The following is a 14,683-nucleotide window of genomic DNA, read 5'->3' as shown; positions in this document are numbered from 1 at the left end:
ATATGTTAGTGTTACGTTTGCTTCATATCTTTTTAAACTGAACTAGCCAGCTGGATTTTTCCCTCCTTTCTGACTCATTTCCTCCCTCCCACCCCATAGCAAATGCTGTGACAAAAATGGGTATGTGGACACTTCTGAATTTACTCCTATGATTATGTGCATATTGAAGACACAAAATATGGTTTGGGTCCCTTTTTTATTGTAAAATACACATAACATAAAATTTAGCATTGTCACTATTTGTTTTATTTTTTTTTTTACGTTTATTTTTGAGAGAGAGAGAGAGAGACAGAGTGCCAGCGGGGAAGGGGCAGGGAGAGAGACAGAATCGGAAGCAGGCTGTAGGGTCCAAGCTGTCAGCACAGAGCCCCATGTAGGGCTCGAACTCACCAACCACGAGATCATGACCTGAACTGAAGTCAGACATTTAACTGAGCCACCCAGGTGCCTCTAGCATTGTCACTATTTCTAAAATGCACAGCTCAGTGGCACCAAGCACACTCTGTCATGCAGCTGCCCCCACCATCCGTCTCCAGAACTTCCCATGTCCCCAAACTGAGACTCTGTCCCCATGAAACATGGACTCCCTACCCCTGGCTCCCCCCATCTACTCTCTGTCTCTGTGGACGGGACTCCTCTAGGGACCCCCTGTGAGTGGGGTCGTGCAGGACGTGTCCTTCTGTGTCTGGCTTCTGTCACTGCGCACAGTGTCCTCTGGGTCCATCCACGTGGTGGCAGGCGGGGACCATCCACGTGGTGGCAGGCGGCAGGATGTCCTTCCATTTTATTTTATTTTATTTTATTTAAAAAAGTTTTATTTAGGGGCACCTGGGTGGCTCAGTCGGTTGAGTGTCTGACTTCGGCTCAGGTCATGATCTCACAGCTTGTGAGTTCGAGCCCCACGTCGGGCTCTGTGCTGACAGCTCGGAGCCTGGAGCCTACTTCGGATTTTGTGCCTCTCTCTCTCTCTCTGCCCCAACCCACTTGCATTCTGTCTCTGTCTCTTTCAAAAGTAAATAAATATTAAAAAAATTTTTTTTTAGTTTTATTTATTTTAATTTTTTAATATTTATTTTTGAGAGACGGAGACAGAGCATGAGCAGGGGAGGGGCAGAGAGAGAGGGAGACACAGAATCCCTAAGCAGACTCCAGGCTCTAAACTGTCAGCACAGAGCCCGACATGGGGCTCCAGCTCACAAATCGTGAGATCACGACCTGAGCCACAGTCGGATGCTTAACTTATGGAGCCACCCAGGCACCCCATAAAAAAAGTTTTATTTTATTTAAGTAATCTCTACACCCAATGTAGGGCTTGAACTCATGACCCTGAGTTCAAGAGTCACACGCTCCTCAATCTGAGCCGACGAGGCACGCCTCCTTCCTTTCTAAGGGCTGAATCATATTCCAGTGTGGACAGACCACATTGTGTATATCTTTCATCCACTGAGGGACATTTGGGTTGTCTCCACCTCTTAGCTATCATGAACAGTGCCGCAGTGAACACGGATATACAAATACCTGTCCGATTCCCCCCCTTTTTTTAATGCTTATTTATTTAAAAAAATTTTTTTTTAACGTTTATTTATTTTTGAGACAGAGAGAGACAGAGCATGAACGGGGGAGGGTCAGAGAGAGAGAGGGAGACACAGAATCTGAAACAGGCTCCAGGCTCTGAGCTGTCAGCACAGAGCCCGACGCGGGGCTTGAACTCACGGACCGCGAGATCGTGACCTGAGCTGAAGTCGGACGCTCAACTGACTGAGCCACCCAGGCGCCCCAATGCTTATTTATTTTTGAGAGAGAGAGAGCACGAGCGGGGCAGGGGCAGAAAGAGAGGGAGACACAGAATCCGAAGCAGGCTCCAGGCTCCGAGCTGTCAGCACAGAGCCCGACGCGGGGCTCCAACTGCGAAATCATGACCTGAGCTGCAGTTGTTCGCCCAACCAACTTATCCACCCAGGCGCCCCTGGTCCCTTTTCACTCAAAAAGTATAATTTTGTATATAATACTATACACACACACACAAATACGGTGACAGGGACATTGCCTGGTAAAGCAGCTAGGCATGGGCCAGGAATCACGGGGAGAGTCCTGTCACAGCTGCCACGTGGCTTGTAGTAATCTCATTCACATATTGCTTATTTTTTACTTTAACTTTTTATTTTATTTTTTTAATTTTAAGTAGGTTCCATGCCCAATTTGGGGCTCAAACTCACGACCCTGACATCAAGAGTTGCATGTCCCACCGACCGAGCCAGCCAGGTGCCCCACTTATCCTTTATTCTTGTTCATCCCCCGACAACAGGCTGTGAGCTCCAGGAGGGGCAGGATGGGACCACCAAAGCAAGGTACTCCATGTGTGTTTGACGAATGAATTTCACTTCCCACGACCCATTCCTCTATAATGGGGCTGGTAGACTTTTTCTGTACAGAGCTAAATAGGAAATATTTTGGTTTTGTTGGCTGTAAGATCTTCATGGCGATGACTCACCTGTACTGTTACAGCCAGAAAACTCCCGAGTCCTAATTCTAACAAGTGGAGACGGCTCTGTGCCAATAAGAGTATTTACCCACACGTAAATGTGAACGTCGTATGATTATCATGTGCTGTAAAATAATCTTCTTTTCATTTTTTTCCAGCCATTTAAAAACGTAAAAACCATTCTAAATTGTACCAAAACAACAGCAGGGGGATGCAACCTACAGGCTGATGCCAACTCTGTAACTTTTTTTTTTTTTTTTTTTTTTAACGTTTTTTATTTATTTTTGAGACAGAGAGAGACAGAGCATGAACGGGGGAGGAGCAGAGAGAGAGGGAGACACGGAATCGGAAGCAGGCTCCAGGCTCTGGGCCATCAGCCCAGAGCCCGACGCGGGGCTCAAACTCACGGACCGCGAGATCGTGACCTGAGCTGAAGTCGGACGCTTAACCGACTGAGCCACCCAGGCGCCCCTGTAACTTTTTTTTTTTAATGTTTATTTATTTTTGAGAGAGACAGAGACAGAGTGCAAGTGGGGGAGGCGCAGCGAGAGGGGGAGACACAAAATCTGAAGCAGGCCACGGGCTCCAAGCTGTCAGCACAGCAGAGCCCGATGTGGGGTCTGAACCCACGAACCATGAGAAAATGACCTGAGCTGAAGTTGGTTGCTTAACTGACTGAACCACCCAGGCGCCCCCCCGACTGTGTGACATTTGAAGGATTTGATCAAACATGTTACTTTTCTAGTCAGAAATCTATATACTTCGTACGTGTAATCTTTTAAGACTGTGGTCTGGAGTCAGACGCATCCCTCCTCCTATCGTCTCTGCCACTGATTCACTGTACGGCCTCGAGGACGTCACTTTCCCTCTCTGATCCCAGGTCTGCAGATGAGAACAGCACACCCTAGGGTCTCCCACGAAGGGCGGACACAAGGAATGGTCACGTGTCATTCACTCACCCACATGAGAGGGAACAAGCGTGGCCACCCCATTTGGGAGGAGAGGACTTGGAACGGAAAGCACTTGGCTAAGTTGCCAGGCAGACCGAACTGGGCCCGTGGCCACTTTTGGGGATGGAGCTCGGGTTGCATCTCGGTGACCCCTGGGAGGTCCCTCCTCTCTGGGGACACTGAAGCCACGGGGAGGCTCCAAGCAGACTGCCTCTCATTGCTGTCACTTAGGGTCTGTGTAGGCAGCAGCCTGGGAGAATCCCCCCGTGATCCCTACTTCTTAGCATTCGTGGCCTTGTGTGACCCCTACCCTTGTGTGCCTGACTTCCAAGCAATACAGTATGTCCGGGTGAAGAGACACGACTTCTGTGATTGGATTCCAGACAATTCTGACATTGCAGATTCTCTCGTTGGTTCTAGTGAAGCATGCTGTCTGGTTGGGGAGGCTCATGTGGCCAGGGACTGAGGCCCTCCCACCAACAGCCCCAAAGCAACCGGCTGAGACCAACAGCCAGTGAGCTTGGAAGTGGATCCTTCCCTGCATGAGCCTTCAGAGGAGACCCCGGAACTGGCTGGCACCTTGCCTGCGGCATTGTGAGAGGTCGTGAAACGGAGGACCCGCTGAGCAGCACCTGGAGTCCTGACCCACAGAAACGGAGACAATAAACCGTGTGGCTTGAAGTGGCTACGTTTGGGGTAATTGGTTGCACGGCAATAGCTAGCAAATAGTAGCCTGCTTTCTCCCGCCTCAGGCAGGCCATCCCAGGGCATCCCTTAAGCTGGGTGACATTTAGGGGCACCTGGGCGGCTCAGTCAGCTGAGCGTCAGACTCTCTTTCGGGTCCGGTTATGAGTCGTGGGATCCCGCGGCACGAGCCTCTCTCCCTCCCTCTGCCTCTCTACCTCACTCACTCGCTCTCTCTCCCTGCCTCTCAAATAAAAAAGAAAACAAAACTGGGTAACTATTAGCCAGTGCCATCTGTTTACACAGGATGCACAGGGCGCCTTTGGCCCAGTGGCCGCTAGAGGCCAATCAGACCTCCGTGCAAACCGCTCCCGGCTCCGCCCACCTGTCCCGGCCCCGCCCCTCCGGCCTGCGGGCCGCCCCGCCCCCTCTGGCCTGCGGCCCCGCCCCGCCCCCGCCCCAGAAGGCCTCGCAGGGATCAGGCCCACGCGTCGCGAGCGCAGTCCAGTAGCTCGTCCCCGCCGCAGCATGAGCGTCCCCGCCGCGCCCCCCATCTTCGCCCCCGGCGAGAACTGCAGCCCCGCGTGGCAGATGGCGCCCGCGGCCTACGACGCGGCGGACATGCACCTGCAGATCCTGGGCAAGCCGGTGATGGAGCGCTGGGAGACCCCCTACATGCACGCGCTGGCGGCCGCCGCCTCCTCCAAAGGTAGCCGGGCACCCACTTGTAACCCGAGGCCGCAGGACGCTCAGATCCGGGGTCCAGCCGGTTCTCCAGCCGATGTGCATCGGAGCCTCTCCGTGTCTCTGGTTTTCCCGCCTGTAAAATGAGGCTAGCGGGGAGCAACGGGGAAGTAAAGGGGGTGCTGCAGGCACGGGCTTGCACGCAGAAGGCGCCTCCTAAGTACCAGAAACTTCCAGATGGGGAAGGGTCTGGGTCGAGGGAATGGGCCCCACCATGGCGACCTCGGGCGGAGCTCAGCCGCTGTCTTCCCGTGAAGTCGGGGACGCGGTGGGCTATCCCCCCATGAGGTCGGTGGCGGCCAAGCGAGGGGGGTGGGGGAGCGCTGCCCAGGAGTTCCTAGAAGCCCCGCCCCGGCTACAAATAGCTCTGGGAGAGCTGAGGCTGCCAAACAGCTGTCCCGGTGGCCCTGTGCCTCGATCAGAGCCTGAGGGGTGCCGAGGGTTCCCCAGGTCCCCAGGGGCCAGGCATGGGTCCTCCAGGCCTTTGCACAAGCAGTGTCCCTGCGTGGTTGGGATGTTTCTATCACCCGTCTCTTGTCCAATGGGGACCACCTCCTCCCCAACTGTTGCAGGCCTCAGGCCTCAAACTCACCCCCCTTCTCCTGCAGAAACTTCATTGCAGGGGGCAGGAGGGGGAGGACAGAGAAAAGTAACCGAATCAAGAGATAAGCACCACCAGGGATCAAAGTCCAGGATCTGACCTCCCCACTGGGGCTGGGCCTAAAATCCGCTGCCCACGCCTCCCTGGCTTGCCACCCTCTCTGGCCCCTGGCCAGAGCCCACGCTGTTCCCTCTCAGGGCTAGTGTGTTCTGTGTCACCCTCCGCCTCTGCCCCACTTGTGCTCTCCTGTCCTTGTGGCAAACGTTTCTCTCTGCAAAGACCCTGCCCTCGGGCCCCCTCCTCCAGGCAGCTCCCCCAGCCCCAGCCCGGCGTGTGATGCTGGGATCTTTGCCCAGGGGGCCGGGTCCTGGAGGTGGGCTTCGGCATGGCGATCGCAGCTTCCAGGGTGCAAGAGGCCCCCATCGACGAACACTGGATCATCGAGTGCAATGATGGCGTCTTCCAGCGCCTCCAGGACTGGGCCCAGCGGCAGCCACACAAGGTGCCCACCTCTGCCTGCACGTCCCCCCTCAGCACTACCCTGTGGGGTCGAGGCCCTTTCCTGGGAGGGGCTGGGGGCCCAGGCAGTGCAAAAATGGAGGAAGTGGTCTTCTCCCTTGGGAGCTCCTCAGCCCTCTCCCTTGCAGCAGGTGGGAAGATCCTGGACCCCTGTGACTCCCGATCTGTTTTCTGTTTCTCCCCCGCCCCAAGGTGGTTCCCTTGAAAGGCCTGTGGGAGGAGGTGGCCCCTACCCTGCCAGACGGCCACTTTGATGGTGAGGGGGCTTGGGGGCTGGGTGGGGGGGGGGGGGGAGCCCCTGCCTCGTTTTCCACCACTAGCCCCTTCCTTGGCCTGCAGAGGGACCCTCTAAGGAACACACGCTGCAATGTTTCACTTGGGGGTACAGATCCAAGAGCCAGGGCCTGGCACTCGGCAGGTGTGTGGACAACTGAGCGGGACCCCGTTCCCAGAGGAGGCAGCACACTGAGCGCTGGGTGAAGCCTCTGGGGTCTAGTCTCCCTGTGCAGACGCTGCTGGTGAGGCTGCACCCGGCCCTGACCGTGTGGCCTGTGACTTCCTATGCAGGTATCCTGTATGACACCTACCCCCTGTCCGAGGAGACCTGGCATACCCACCAGTTCGCCTTCATCAAGGTAGGACCCGCTGGGTGGGATGGTCACCCCCCGGGGCTGAGCGGGGGAGGGGGGGGCCTGCCATTCGCACACAGGACCCCTCTTGCTGTTTCTCTGACCCGCTGGGATGCAGGAGGCCGCCCTGGGTGCTCCCTCCTGATCACTGTCCCCTGCCCAGGACCATGCCTTTCGCCTGCTGAAGCCCGGGGGCATTCTCACCTACTGCAACCTCACGTCGTGGGGGGAGCTGATGAAGTCTAAGTACTCGGACGTCAGCACCATGTTCCAGGTGCGGCAGCCTGGGAGCTCCCCGTGGGTCTCTGCCCCACCCCCGAGCCAGGCGGCAGCTGGAGTAGCTTGTGACCCAGGGGGTGGTTCTTGACCTTAGGGGCCCATCTCTTGGGTGGAATGTGAGCTCCAGGAGGAAGTGTGTCAAGTCTGTCCCCAGCTGTAACACCTTCCTGGCTCCCCAGTGCCCTTGGGATACAGCCCGGCCCAGCTGGGATATAGCCCAGCCTCCCCACCCAGGCATCCCCCTCCCTCCGCCCTCCTCCACCCAGCGTGTCTTTACTGGTTTAGCCACGCCGTCTCCGGCCTCGGCTCACGTTCTCCCTGCTGCCCGAGAGGATGCGCAGTAGGCAGCGGCTGGCACCCCATGACAGCAGGAAGCTGCTGCCCGAGTCGAGACCCCTGGAGATGCCCCCCCCAGACTGGGCTCCCTCCCGGGGGCCTTGGCAATTACAAACGTTGTGCCAGGAAGAGTGGGCGCCGTGGGGGTCTCGTGTGGCCTGGTGGCTCGCAGTGACCTGGCCTGTCTCTCCCGCCGCCAGGAGACACAGGTGCCAGCCCTGCTGGAAGCGGGCTTCAGGCGGGAGAACATCCACACGGAGGTGATGGAGCTGGTCCCACCGGCCGAGTGCCGCTACTACGCCTTCCCTCGCATGATCACGCCCCTGGTCACCAAGCACTGAGCCCGCCTGGGCCTCCGGCTTGACCACAGGGGGGCCGCAGTCCCATCCGCGTGCCCCACCCGGTGCCTTCGCAGCCGGGAGTGCAGGCTCTGGGCTCTCGTGGCCCTGGGTTCGAGTTCCGGCCCACACCCGCGGTGGGACGCAGGGCCAGCTTCCCTGACCTTCCCTGCAAGGGGATACTGCTACCTTCCTCTCAGGGGCACTGAGGGTAAAATAAACACTAACACTGGGCTTGCCCAGCACAGTGCGCCTCACCCGCACTCCCGTTTCCTTCTGCCCCCCAAAACCAAGAGCAGCGTGTGTTAAATGGATTTCTGGGGAGCCCCCGTGTCTCTGGGCCAGCACGTGACCCTCCTGGCGCCCAGGCCGGTGGACCGGAGTAGCCGTCAGAGCTCGAGAGCCCCTGCCTCCAGTCAGCAGCGGGGGTACGGACGGGGTGCGGAGCCGCATCGGGGCCACCGCGTCTCTGGTGCCACCGTCAGGCGGGGCCTTGAAGGAAAGCAAAGCCTGGAAGCCCAGCCTTGCTGGCGAGGACCCACACCACAGCCCGAGACGTGCCTCCCGAGGCCGGCCGCGCCCCGACTTTCCCACCCTCTGGCGCCCACGTGGCCACCCGCTGCCCTCCTCCGTGCCCCTCCACAGGCTCTCGGGCCCGTCCACTCCCCTCCGTCGTCGGTCTCGGGGAGGCCACGCGCAGGGGCCCGGGCCGCTCCCACACCTCCCCGAGGCCCCACCGCCCACACGCAGCACGCAGAGAGGGTGGTGGCGAGGTGGGTGTAGCAGGTTTATTGGCCACGGTCAGGGCCGCCGCAGGGGCCGGGGGGCCGGCACTACCTGCGGTACCAGACGCGGAGCCTCTTCTCCCGCTTGATCTTCTTCTGCAGCTGCAGGATGCCGTAGAGCAGGGCCTCAGCCGTGGGCGGGCAGCCTGCGTGGGGGGGTGTGCCTCAGTTTCCCTGTGGCAGGGAGGGGGGCCCCCTGGCCCTAGGCTATCCCGGACCAGCGACTGCATTGTAGACCCCGTGCCCATCCTCCCTGCCGGGGCCGCTGACCCTCGTTTTCTACCGCCGCTCGGCAGAGGGTGCCTGAGCCAGGATGCAAGTCAAAGGGCCTCGCCGAGGGCTGCAGAGCCGGGTCCAGGCGAAGGGTGAGGCGGGGCCCCCGCTCCAGTACCGGCTTTCGTCGGTACTGCCTGGGCGGCGGGTCTGGCCCATCACGGGGCAGGAGCCAGCAAGATGGGCGGTGCCCGGATCCTGACCCTGGCCTCCAAGCCCTGGCCAGTGGGGAGGCCGGGGCCACCCCTCCTGGGCCAAGCCGCCCTGCCCGCTATTGCCACGACCCGGCTCAGAGACCCCTGGCGGGACACGTGCGGCCTGCCTCCTGACCCTGGGTCACACTCACCTGGTGGCGGGCCCTTCAAAGAGTGGGCGGGGGCGGGCAGGGAGGCCCATATGGTCCACAGACCGACGGGCAGCCCTGGAGAAATGCTCCCCTACAGTCCCTGTCCCCAGCAGGGGAACTGACCGGGGCCTGGCCCCTGGCCCGCAGGGGGTCCTACGTGCCCTCCCTACCAGACCGGCTCCGTCCCCCCGGCCTGGGGGCTGCCCGGGGCCCGGCGTGGAGATCCGCAGAATGTGAAACGAATCAACACCATGTCACGGTGAACTTGACTCCAACGTCAAAACCCCTTCCTCTGCCTCGTGAGATGCCAGGCGGGACTTCGGCTTCTCGGGGGACGTGGAATTGCGGCCTTGAGCACCCCTGCTCTGCGGACACTCGGGCCGGGTGTTCGGTGCCGGCACTGAGCCCGTCCGCAGGCTACGCACCGACCCCTGACCTCCAACCACCGGCGGGGAGGATGCCTGGGGCCCACGGGTGGCCAGGTAACACACAGGACGCCAGTGACTGTGCACCTGAGACAAACAGTCAGTGCTTCTCCAGTGTCCGTGTACCACACGCGTCGTAGGAGACGTACTTACTGACGCCAAGAAAACTATTACTCGTTTCCCAACAGATATCAAGGTGGGGCGGGGGGGGCCCTGGATTTTTATTTCCTGAATCTGGCCACCCCGGCAATCTGGGGCCAGGGGAGTCTCGCTCTCCTTGGCGAGAATGAGAACCGTGCACACGGTTCCCTTATTTTTGGCTGTTTTTCTGGTCTTGTACACGAAATGTAGTTTAAAGCTGGCAGGTGCCTGCAGCCCCCCCCCGCCGGCTCAGGCCAGGCTTCGGCAGCAGCCTGCTCCAACATCTGGATACAAGCCAAGACTCTTCGGGTGGGGAGACCTTCGAGGGGCAGGGGAGGGGGAGGCCGGGGATTCACCCTTCTGCCTGGACCAAAATCTGACCCTCCTTTTGATGGGGGGAGCCCACTGTCTCTGGAGTGCAGGCGCCCCATGGAGCGGGAGGGTGTGGGCAGGGCTCTGCCGCGGGGGCCGCGGGGGCCTACCTGGGACGTAGATGTCCACGGGCACGATGCGGTCACAGCCCCTCACGACGGAGTACGAGTAGTGGTAGTAGCCGCCTCCGTTGGCACAGCTGCAGGGGGGGCACGTGAGGGCCACGCTGGCCACCCCGGCCTGCCCTCCCTACCCGCCCCCCCCAATCACGGCGGCCTTCCAGGGCACACAGGCGTCAGGAGCGGGCAGGAGTGCGGGGTGGAGGCACAGGAAACAGAATGGCCACCTGACGCCTCCTGCGGGATCAGGCAGAGCAGAAGCAAACGGGCGGACCCCAAACACACGCCGCTCTGGGAGGGGACCAGACACGAGAGGCCACACGGGGTGTGAGTCCGCGTGTGTGAAACGTCCAGAACGGGCTCATCGGGGACAGGAAGGGGGGCTCGTGGGGGCCGGGGAGGGGGACAGGGTTTCTTTCTGGGCCGATCGAATGTTCTGGGATTAGAGAGAATCACGGACCCGCGCACGGTAACAGGATGAACTTAAGGCGGCTCGACTCAAGAGCTGAGTGACGTGACCGCCTGACGATGCAGGGAAGGCGGTCAGTGGGCGGCACGCGGAGAGGCGAGGAGGCGGAGCGCGCACGGGGCAGGCCGAGGCAGGCACAGACAGAACGGGAGCGACTGCGCGGACGGGAGGGACGTTGTGGGGCGGGCAGCGGGCGCAGACCCCGGGGCTCCAGGACCGCGACGGCGGGTAGCGGGCACAGAGCGGCGGGACGCGCGCCGGCGCTCACCTGCCCATGGACACGACGTAGCGAGGCTCCGGCATCTGGTCGTAGACCTGGAGGAGACGGCGGGGTGTGGGTGCGGCTCGGGCCGGGGCGGGGGGGACGGGCCGCGGGGCCAGGCCTACCTTGCGCAGGGCCGGGGCCATCTTGTTGGTGAGCGTGCCGGCCACGATCATGACGTCCGCCTGGCGCGGGCTGGCGCGGAAGACCACGCCGAAGCGGTCCATGTCGTAGCGGGGCGCCGCCATGTGCATCATCTCCACGGCGCAGCAGGCCAGGCCGAAGGTCATGGGCCACAGGGAACTCTGCCGGGGGCCGGCGCGGTCAGCCCGGGAAGGGCGCGGCACGGCATGCCAGCCACGCCGCCCCCCTGCCCTCCACCACGTGACCTCCGGTGCCGGTCACTGGCCCAGTGTGCCCTCCAGGAAGGTGAAGTGAGCCACCCCGGGGCGGGGGGAAGGGGGGGGCGCAGCGCTTCCTCTGTCTGCCCAGTCGGGGACCGGGACGTGGCCCCCACTGCCCGCTCCGTGCTAATACAGGTGGCAGGGCTTAGGCCACACAGCAGGCCGACCCTGACAGCATCGCGGGGTTCCACCGCCACGAGCAATGCCGCGCGGGGCACCTCCGTGCTGTGGCTGCAGGCCCTGGCAGAATGTTCGCCGTGGCCCCACTCTTACACACAGACAGAAACAGCGGGGGACTCTTAACGGTGGCCTGCCCCTGGACACCCCCGGCACACCAAGAGGAGCTACTGTCCTGCGAAACAGGAGGTCAGTGGGCAGCGCAGACGTGCACGATTCGGGGGTGGGGGGGGGGGGGACCCAACACAAACTGCTCTGTGGTCAGTCCTGGGGGCGGGGGAGGGTGTTCTGGCTTTTCCCAGGAAGGAGCCCCTGTTCTTGGCCTGCACAACGTTCCCAATTACAAAAATCACTCCTACGTTAGAAGAGAAAAGAGGGAGGGTGGGGCGCCTGGGCAGCTAAGTCAGCCAAGAGTCCAACTCTCGCCTTCGGCTCAGGTCACGATCTCAGTTTGTGAGTTCAAGCCCCGTGCCAGGCTCTGCGCTGACAAGGCGGGTCCTGCTTGGGGTTCTCACTCTCTGCCCCTCCTCCACTCGGTCTCCCTCTGCCTCTCTCAAGATAAATAAGCTTTAAAGAAAAATTAAAAAAAAAAAAAAAGAAGAACGAACAGAAACAGAAAAACTACAGAGGGCAGGCAGGCCATCCTCTCTGGGGGCCAAGGGAGGGACCAGGAAGCAGGGCAGGGGCACCGAGAGGACATCGGGGCCAGGAGCAGCCAGGGGCAGGTGCGCACGTGTGCACGCACACGCGGCAGGAGGCCCGAGGGACGGAGGAGGGGGCGGGGGCTCACCCGGCGGGCCCAGTTGATGAGGTCGTCCAGCTTGGCCACCACATACTCGCCCCGGCTGCTGGGAAGCGCGGTGGGTTTGGGGACCACGGCTCCAGCCGTGGACACAGCGGGCTGGGTGCTGGACACAGAACACAGAGTGCAGGGGAGGGAGGGGACGTCAGCCAGGCGGGCATCCAGACAGCCTGCAGCCCAGAGCAGCCTCTCAGAGGGCAGCACCAAGCTGGCCCCCAGCATCCGGGCAGCCAGGCCGGGGGCAGGACGTGCGTGCCGAGCGAAGCAATGAAATGAAGGGCCCTTCTGGTCTGGGGACGCGCGGCCGGAGTCTCAGGCGCGCCCTGAGGGCGGGGACCGAGCTGTATCACCCTCCTGGGCGGAGGGAGGGGCTGGAGTCACCATGGGCAGCTGCCGTGCCAAGGGGAGGCTTTCGGGTGTGTGCAGGTGCCCAGGAAGGCTGGCCTCACCTGCTGGGGCTGTCAGCGGCCACGCTCGAATGGACCCTTCGACCCTGCAGAGCCACGCCCACACCGGAGCTGCGGGGAGAGGGGGTGCACGTGAAGAGGAGCCTGGGGTGCCCCGTGACGCTGTCACAGGGGCCACACTAAGGGGGAAACTTCACCCGGGGCCAAATCTGGCCCTCTGCCTGTTTTTGTAAATAAAGTTTTATTGACTGGCCACCACATCCACCCATTCCTGCTTTTTGGCAGCCCTTTTCACAAAGGCCGAGCTGAGTGGTCTCCACAGAGACAACCTGGCCCTTCGTGGAAAAAGTCTGCTGAGCCCTGGGCTACAAAGTATCTGGTTTTCGTCTTATACTTCTCTCATTTTCCCCTTTACTTCACGCTGAGTGTGTATTTTATCCCCAGGAAAACGTCCTTATCGAAACAGGGCAAACTCAGCCCAAATCCGCGTGCTTCTCAAAGCCTCCCAGCTCCCTCCATTAGGAAGAGCCTCTCCTTAGACTGGCCACGTCCCGGGTCCCATGGCACTGGAGGTTTGACTTCCGGGCTCCGTCCACCAAGAGGGCACGGTGGCCACCTGCCTCCCTGTCCTAAGGAGGCCTACCCGAGGCTGCGATCTGAGCAGATGCGCCAGACGCCTTCCTGCAACAGGCAACAAGCGAGTGGTGACGGAACCCGGGCAGGCAGGTGCGGGTCTGAGTGACGGCTCTGCCGCCACGTGGACGGTCCCCACTGAGGGGCCTGAACCCCACCTGCCGCAGGACACCGTCAGCCCCAGGGCTGCCCGGCTCACTGTGTGACCTTCAGCAGCTGGGCCCCCTGCCTGATGCTGCTGAAGGGCCGTCCCAGCTCCGAGGTGCTCTGACCCACCCCCTGCCCCTCCCCTGGCCCCACTGAACCCTCCGTGTCAGGGCCTTGAGGTGGGGGAGGGACACACAGACACTCACCGCAGAGCAAGGATCTGGCGGAGCAGGCCGGGAGCTGCAGAGAGAACCATGCGGTGGAGGCGATGAGCCCAGGCAGCAACACTGGCAGTAAACCCGGGACCTAGATGGGCCTGCAGGGTCCGGCCTCCAGGAGCTTCCCCACAAGTTCCCCCCGCCTGGCGTTTCCTTCCTCTTACCCTTGGTCTATCTAAATTCCACTTAACAAACCCTTGCGAAGAGAGGTCGTTCAGAATATGAGCCACACGGTGTCACTGCCCTGCTCGATACCCCAAGCCCTGAACGAAAAGCCAAACCACACCAGGACCATCCTCCCTTTCCTCAAGCACGTCAGTGTCCCTCCTGCCCCAGGGCCTTTGCACTTGCGGCTTCCGCCGCCTGGAGCACCCTGCCCCACACGTGCACTTGGCCAGCGCTTCCTACGGGCAGGCTTCAGGTCTACACCAGCCCCCCAGACTCCCTAGATCCTGTCACCCTGTTGCGTCTCCATGTATGTGTTGTGCGGTGCCTGTCTCTCCCAAGATGCGGCTTCCCTGGGGTCCTGTGACTTGGTGCCCCACAAGTGTGCGCGAGTAAACAAATCCGCAGACACCAGCGAGGCTCCGGGCCCCGGGCGGGGCTCTGAGGTTTCGGAGGCTGGGCCTGAAGACCAAGCCAACCGCTGGGGCTCGCCGACGGGCCGCCTCTCTCTGTGCCTCGGTTTCCTCAGTTGGAGACTGAGGGCTCTGGATAAGCTCACAGCGCAGTAAACGCCCTTCCCCCCTCAGGCGCCGCCAGATCTCGCCGTTCGGCCCTTGGACCACGAACGCACCACCCGGGTTTCGAAACAGAGTCCTGACTCTGTGTCTCCGCGCAACCGCCTTCCTTCGCGCTATGACTTCTGTCCTGTGCGTTCAACCCCTAATCCGGGGACGGGGGTCTCTGCAGCGGGACGGGCTGGACACCGATTCCCGCCCGGCCGGACCGCGTGCCTGTTTCCTCGCCGTCCCCGCGCCGCTCCCCTCCCGGGACCCGGAGGGGCAGCCCCGCGACCCCCGACGCACTCACCCGCCAGCGCCGCCATGTTGGCCTCGGCCTTCAAACAACCCCTGCGGTCCGTCCGCCTTAGCGCTCCGGGTCTCCGGGGCCGTCTCCCAAAGCGGCTCGGCCGGGCCGC

The 14,683-nt window shown here is 61.2% G+C and overlaps 2 protein-coding genes across 3 annotated transcripts; one reads left to right on the top strand and one right to left on the bottom strand.

Moving 5' to 3' along the window:
• The first annotated feature begins 4,570 nt into the window (after positions 1–4,570).
• Positions 4,571–7,819, top strand: GAMT (guanidinoacetate N-methyltransferase). The gene is made up of 6 exons (XM_060629717.3): positions 4,571–4,825; positions 5,818–5,963; positions 6,173–6,236; positions 6,548–6,615; positions 6,773–6,883; positions 7,425–7,819. Exons 1-6 carry the CDS (start codon positions 4,645–4,647, stop codon positions 7,563–7,565), a joined length of 711 nt encoding a protein of 236 aa, XP_060485700.1. The 5' UTR covers positions 4,571–4,644; the 3' UTR covers positions 7,566–7,819.
• A 509-nt stretch (positions 7,820–8,328) lies between these two features.
• On the bottom strand, positions 8,329–14,675 carry NDUFS7 (NADH:ubiquinone oxidoreductase core subunit S7). 2 transcript variants are annotated; one of them, XM_060629719.3, is made up of 8 exons: positions 14,575–14,675; positions 13,531–13,564; positions 12,587–12,655; positions 12,126–12,243; positions 10,880–11,059; positions 10,761–10,807; positions 10,015–10,103; positions 8,329–8,493 (listed from the first exon to the last, which is right to left on the bottom strand). In XM_060629719.3, exons 1-8 carry the CDS (start codon positions 14,588–14,590, stop codon positions 8,396–8,398), a joined length of 651 nt encoding a protein of 216 aa, XP_060485702.1. In that variant the 5' UTR covers positions 14,591–14,675; the 3' UTR covers positions 8,329–8,395. The 2 variants fall into 2 exon arrangements, with proteins under 2 accessions (XP_060485702.1, XP_060485703.1); XM_060629720.2 differs by lacking the exon at positions 14,575–14,675 and having other exon boundaries at positions 13,531–13,595.
• Between the last annotated feature and the right edge of the window lie 8 nt (positions 14,676–14,683).

This window comes from Panthera onca, chromosome A2, assembly GCF_046562875.1.
Source record: "Panthera onca isolate mPanOnc1 chromosome A2, mPanOnc1 haplotype 2, whole genome shotgun sequence".
In the NCBI taxonomy this organism is placed as follows: Eukaryota; Metazoa; Chordata; class Mammalia; order Carnivora; family Felidae; genus Panthera; species Panthera onca.
The sequence above is the reverse complement of the archived record's forward strand: the minus strand, read 5'-3'. Positions and strand labels throughout refer to the sequence as shown.

Bases quoted from the DNA above. Each gene is read 5' to 3' on its own strand.
- GAMT (XM_060629717.3), top strand. From the start codon at position 4,645: ATGAGCGTCCCCGCCGCGCCCCCCATCTTCGCCCCCGGCGAGAACTGC. The intron at 5,964-6,172 runs GTGCCCACCTCT...CCCCGCCCCAAG, and splicing joins CCCAGCGGCAGCCACACAAG to GTGGTTCCCTTGAAAGGCCT. The intron at 6,237-6,547 runs GTGAGGGGGCTT...CTTCCTATGCAG, and splicing joins GCCAGACGGCCACTTTGATG to GTATCCTGTATGACACCTAC.
- NDUFS7 (XM_060629719.3), bottom strand. The intron at 12,656-13,530 runs GTGAGTGTCTGT...CTCTCCCCGCAG, and splicing joins CGCCAGATCCTTGCTCTGCG to CTCCGGTGTGGGCGTGGCTC. The intron at 10,104-10,760 runs GTGAGCGCCGGC...CCCCCCCTGCAG, and splicing joins TACGTCGTGTCCATGGGCAG to CTGTGCCAACGGAGGCGGCT.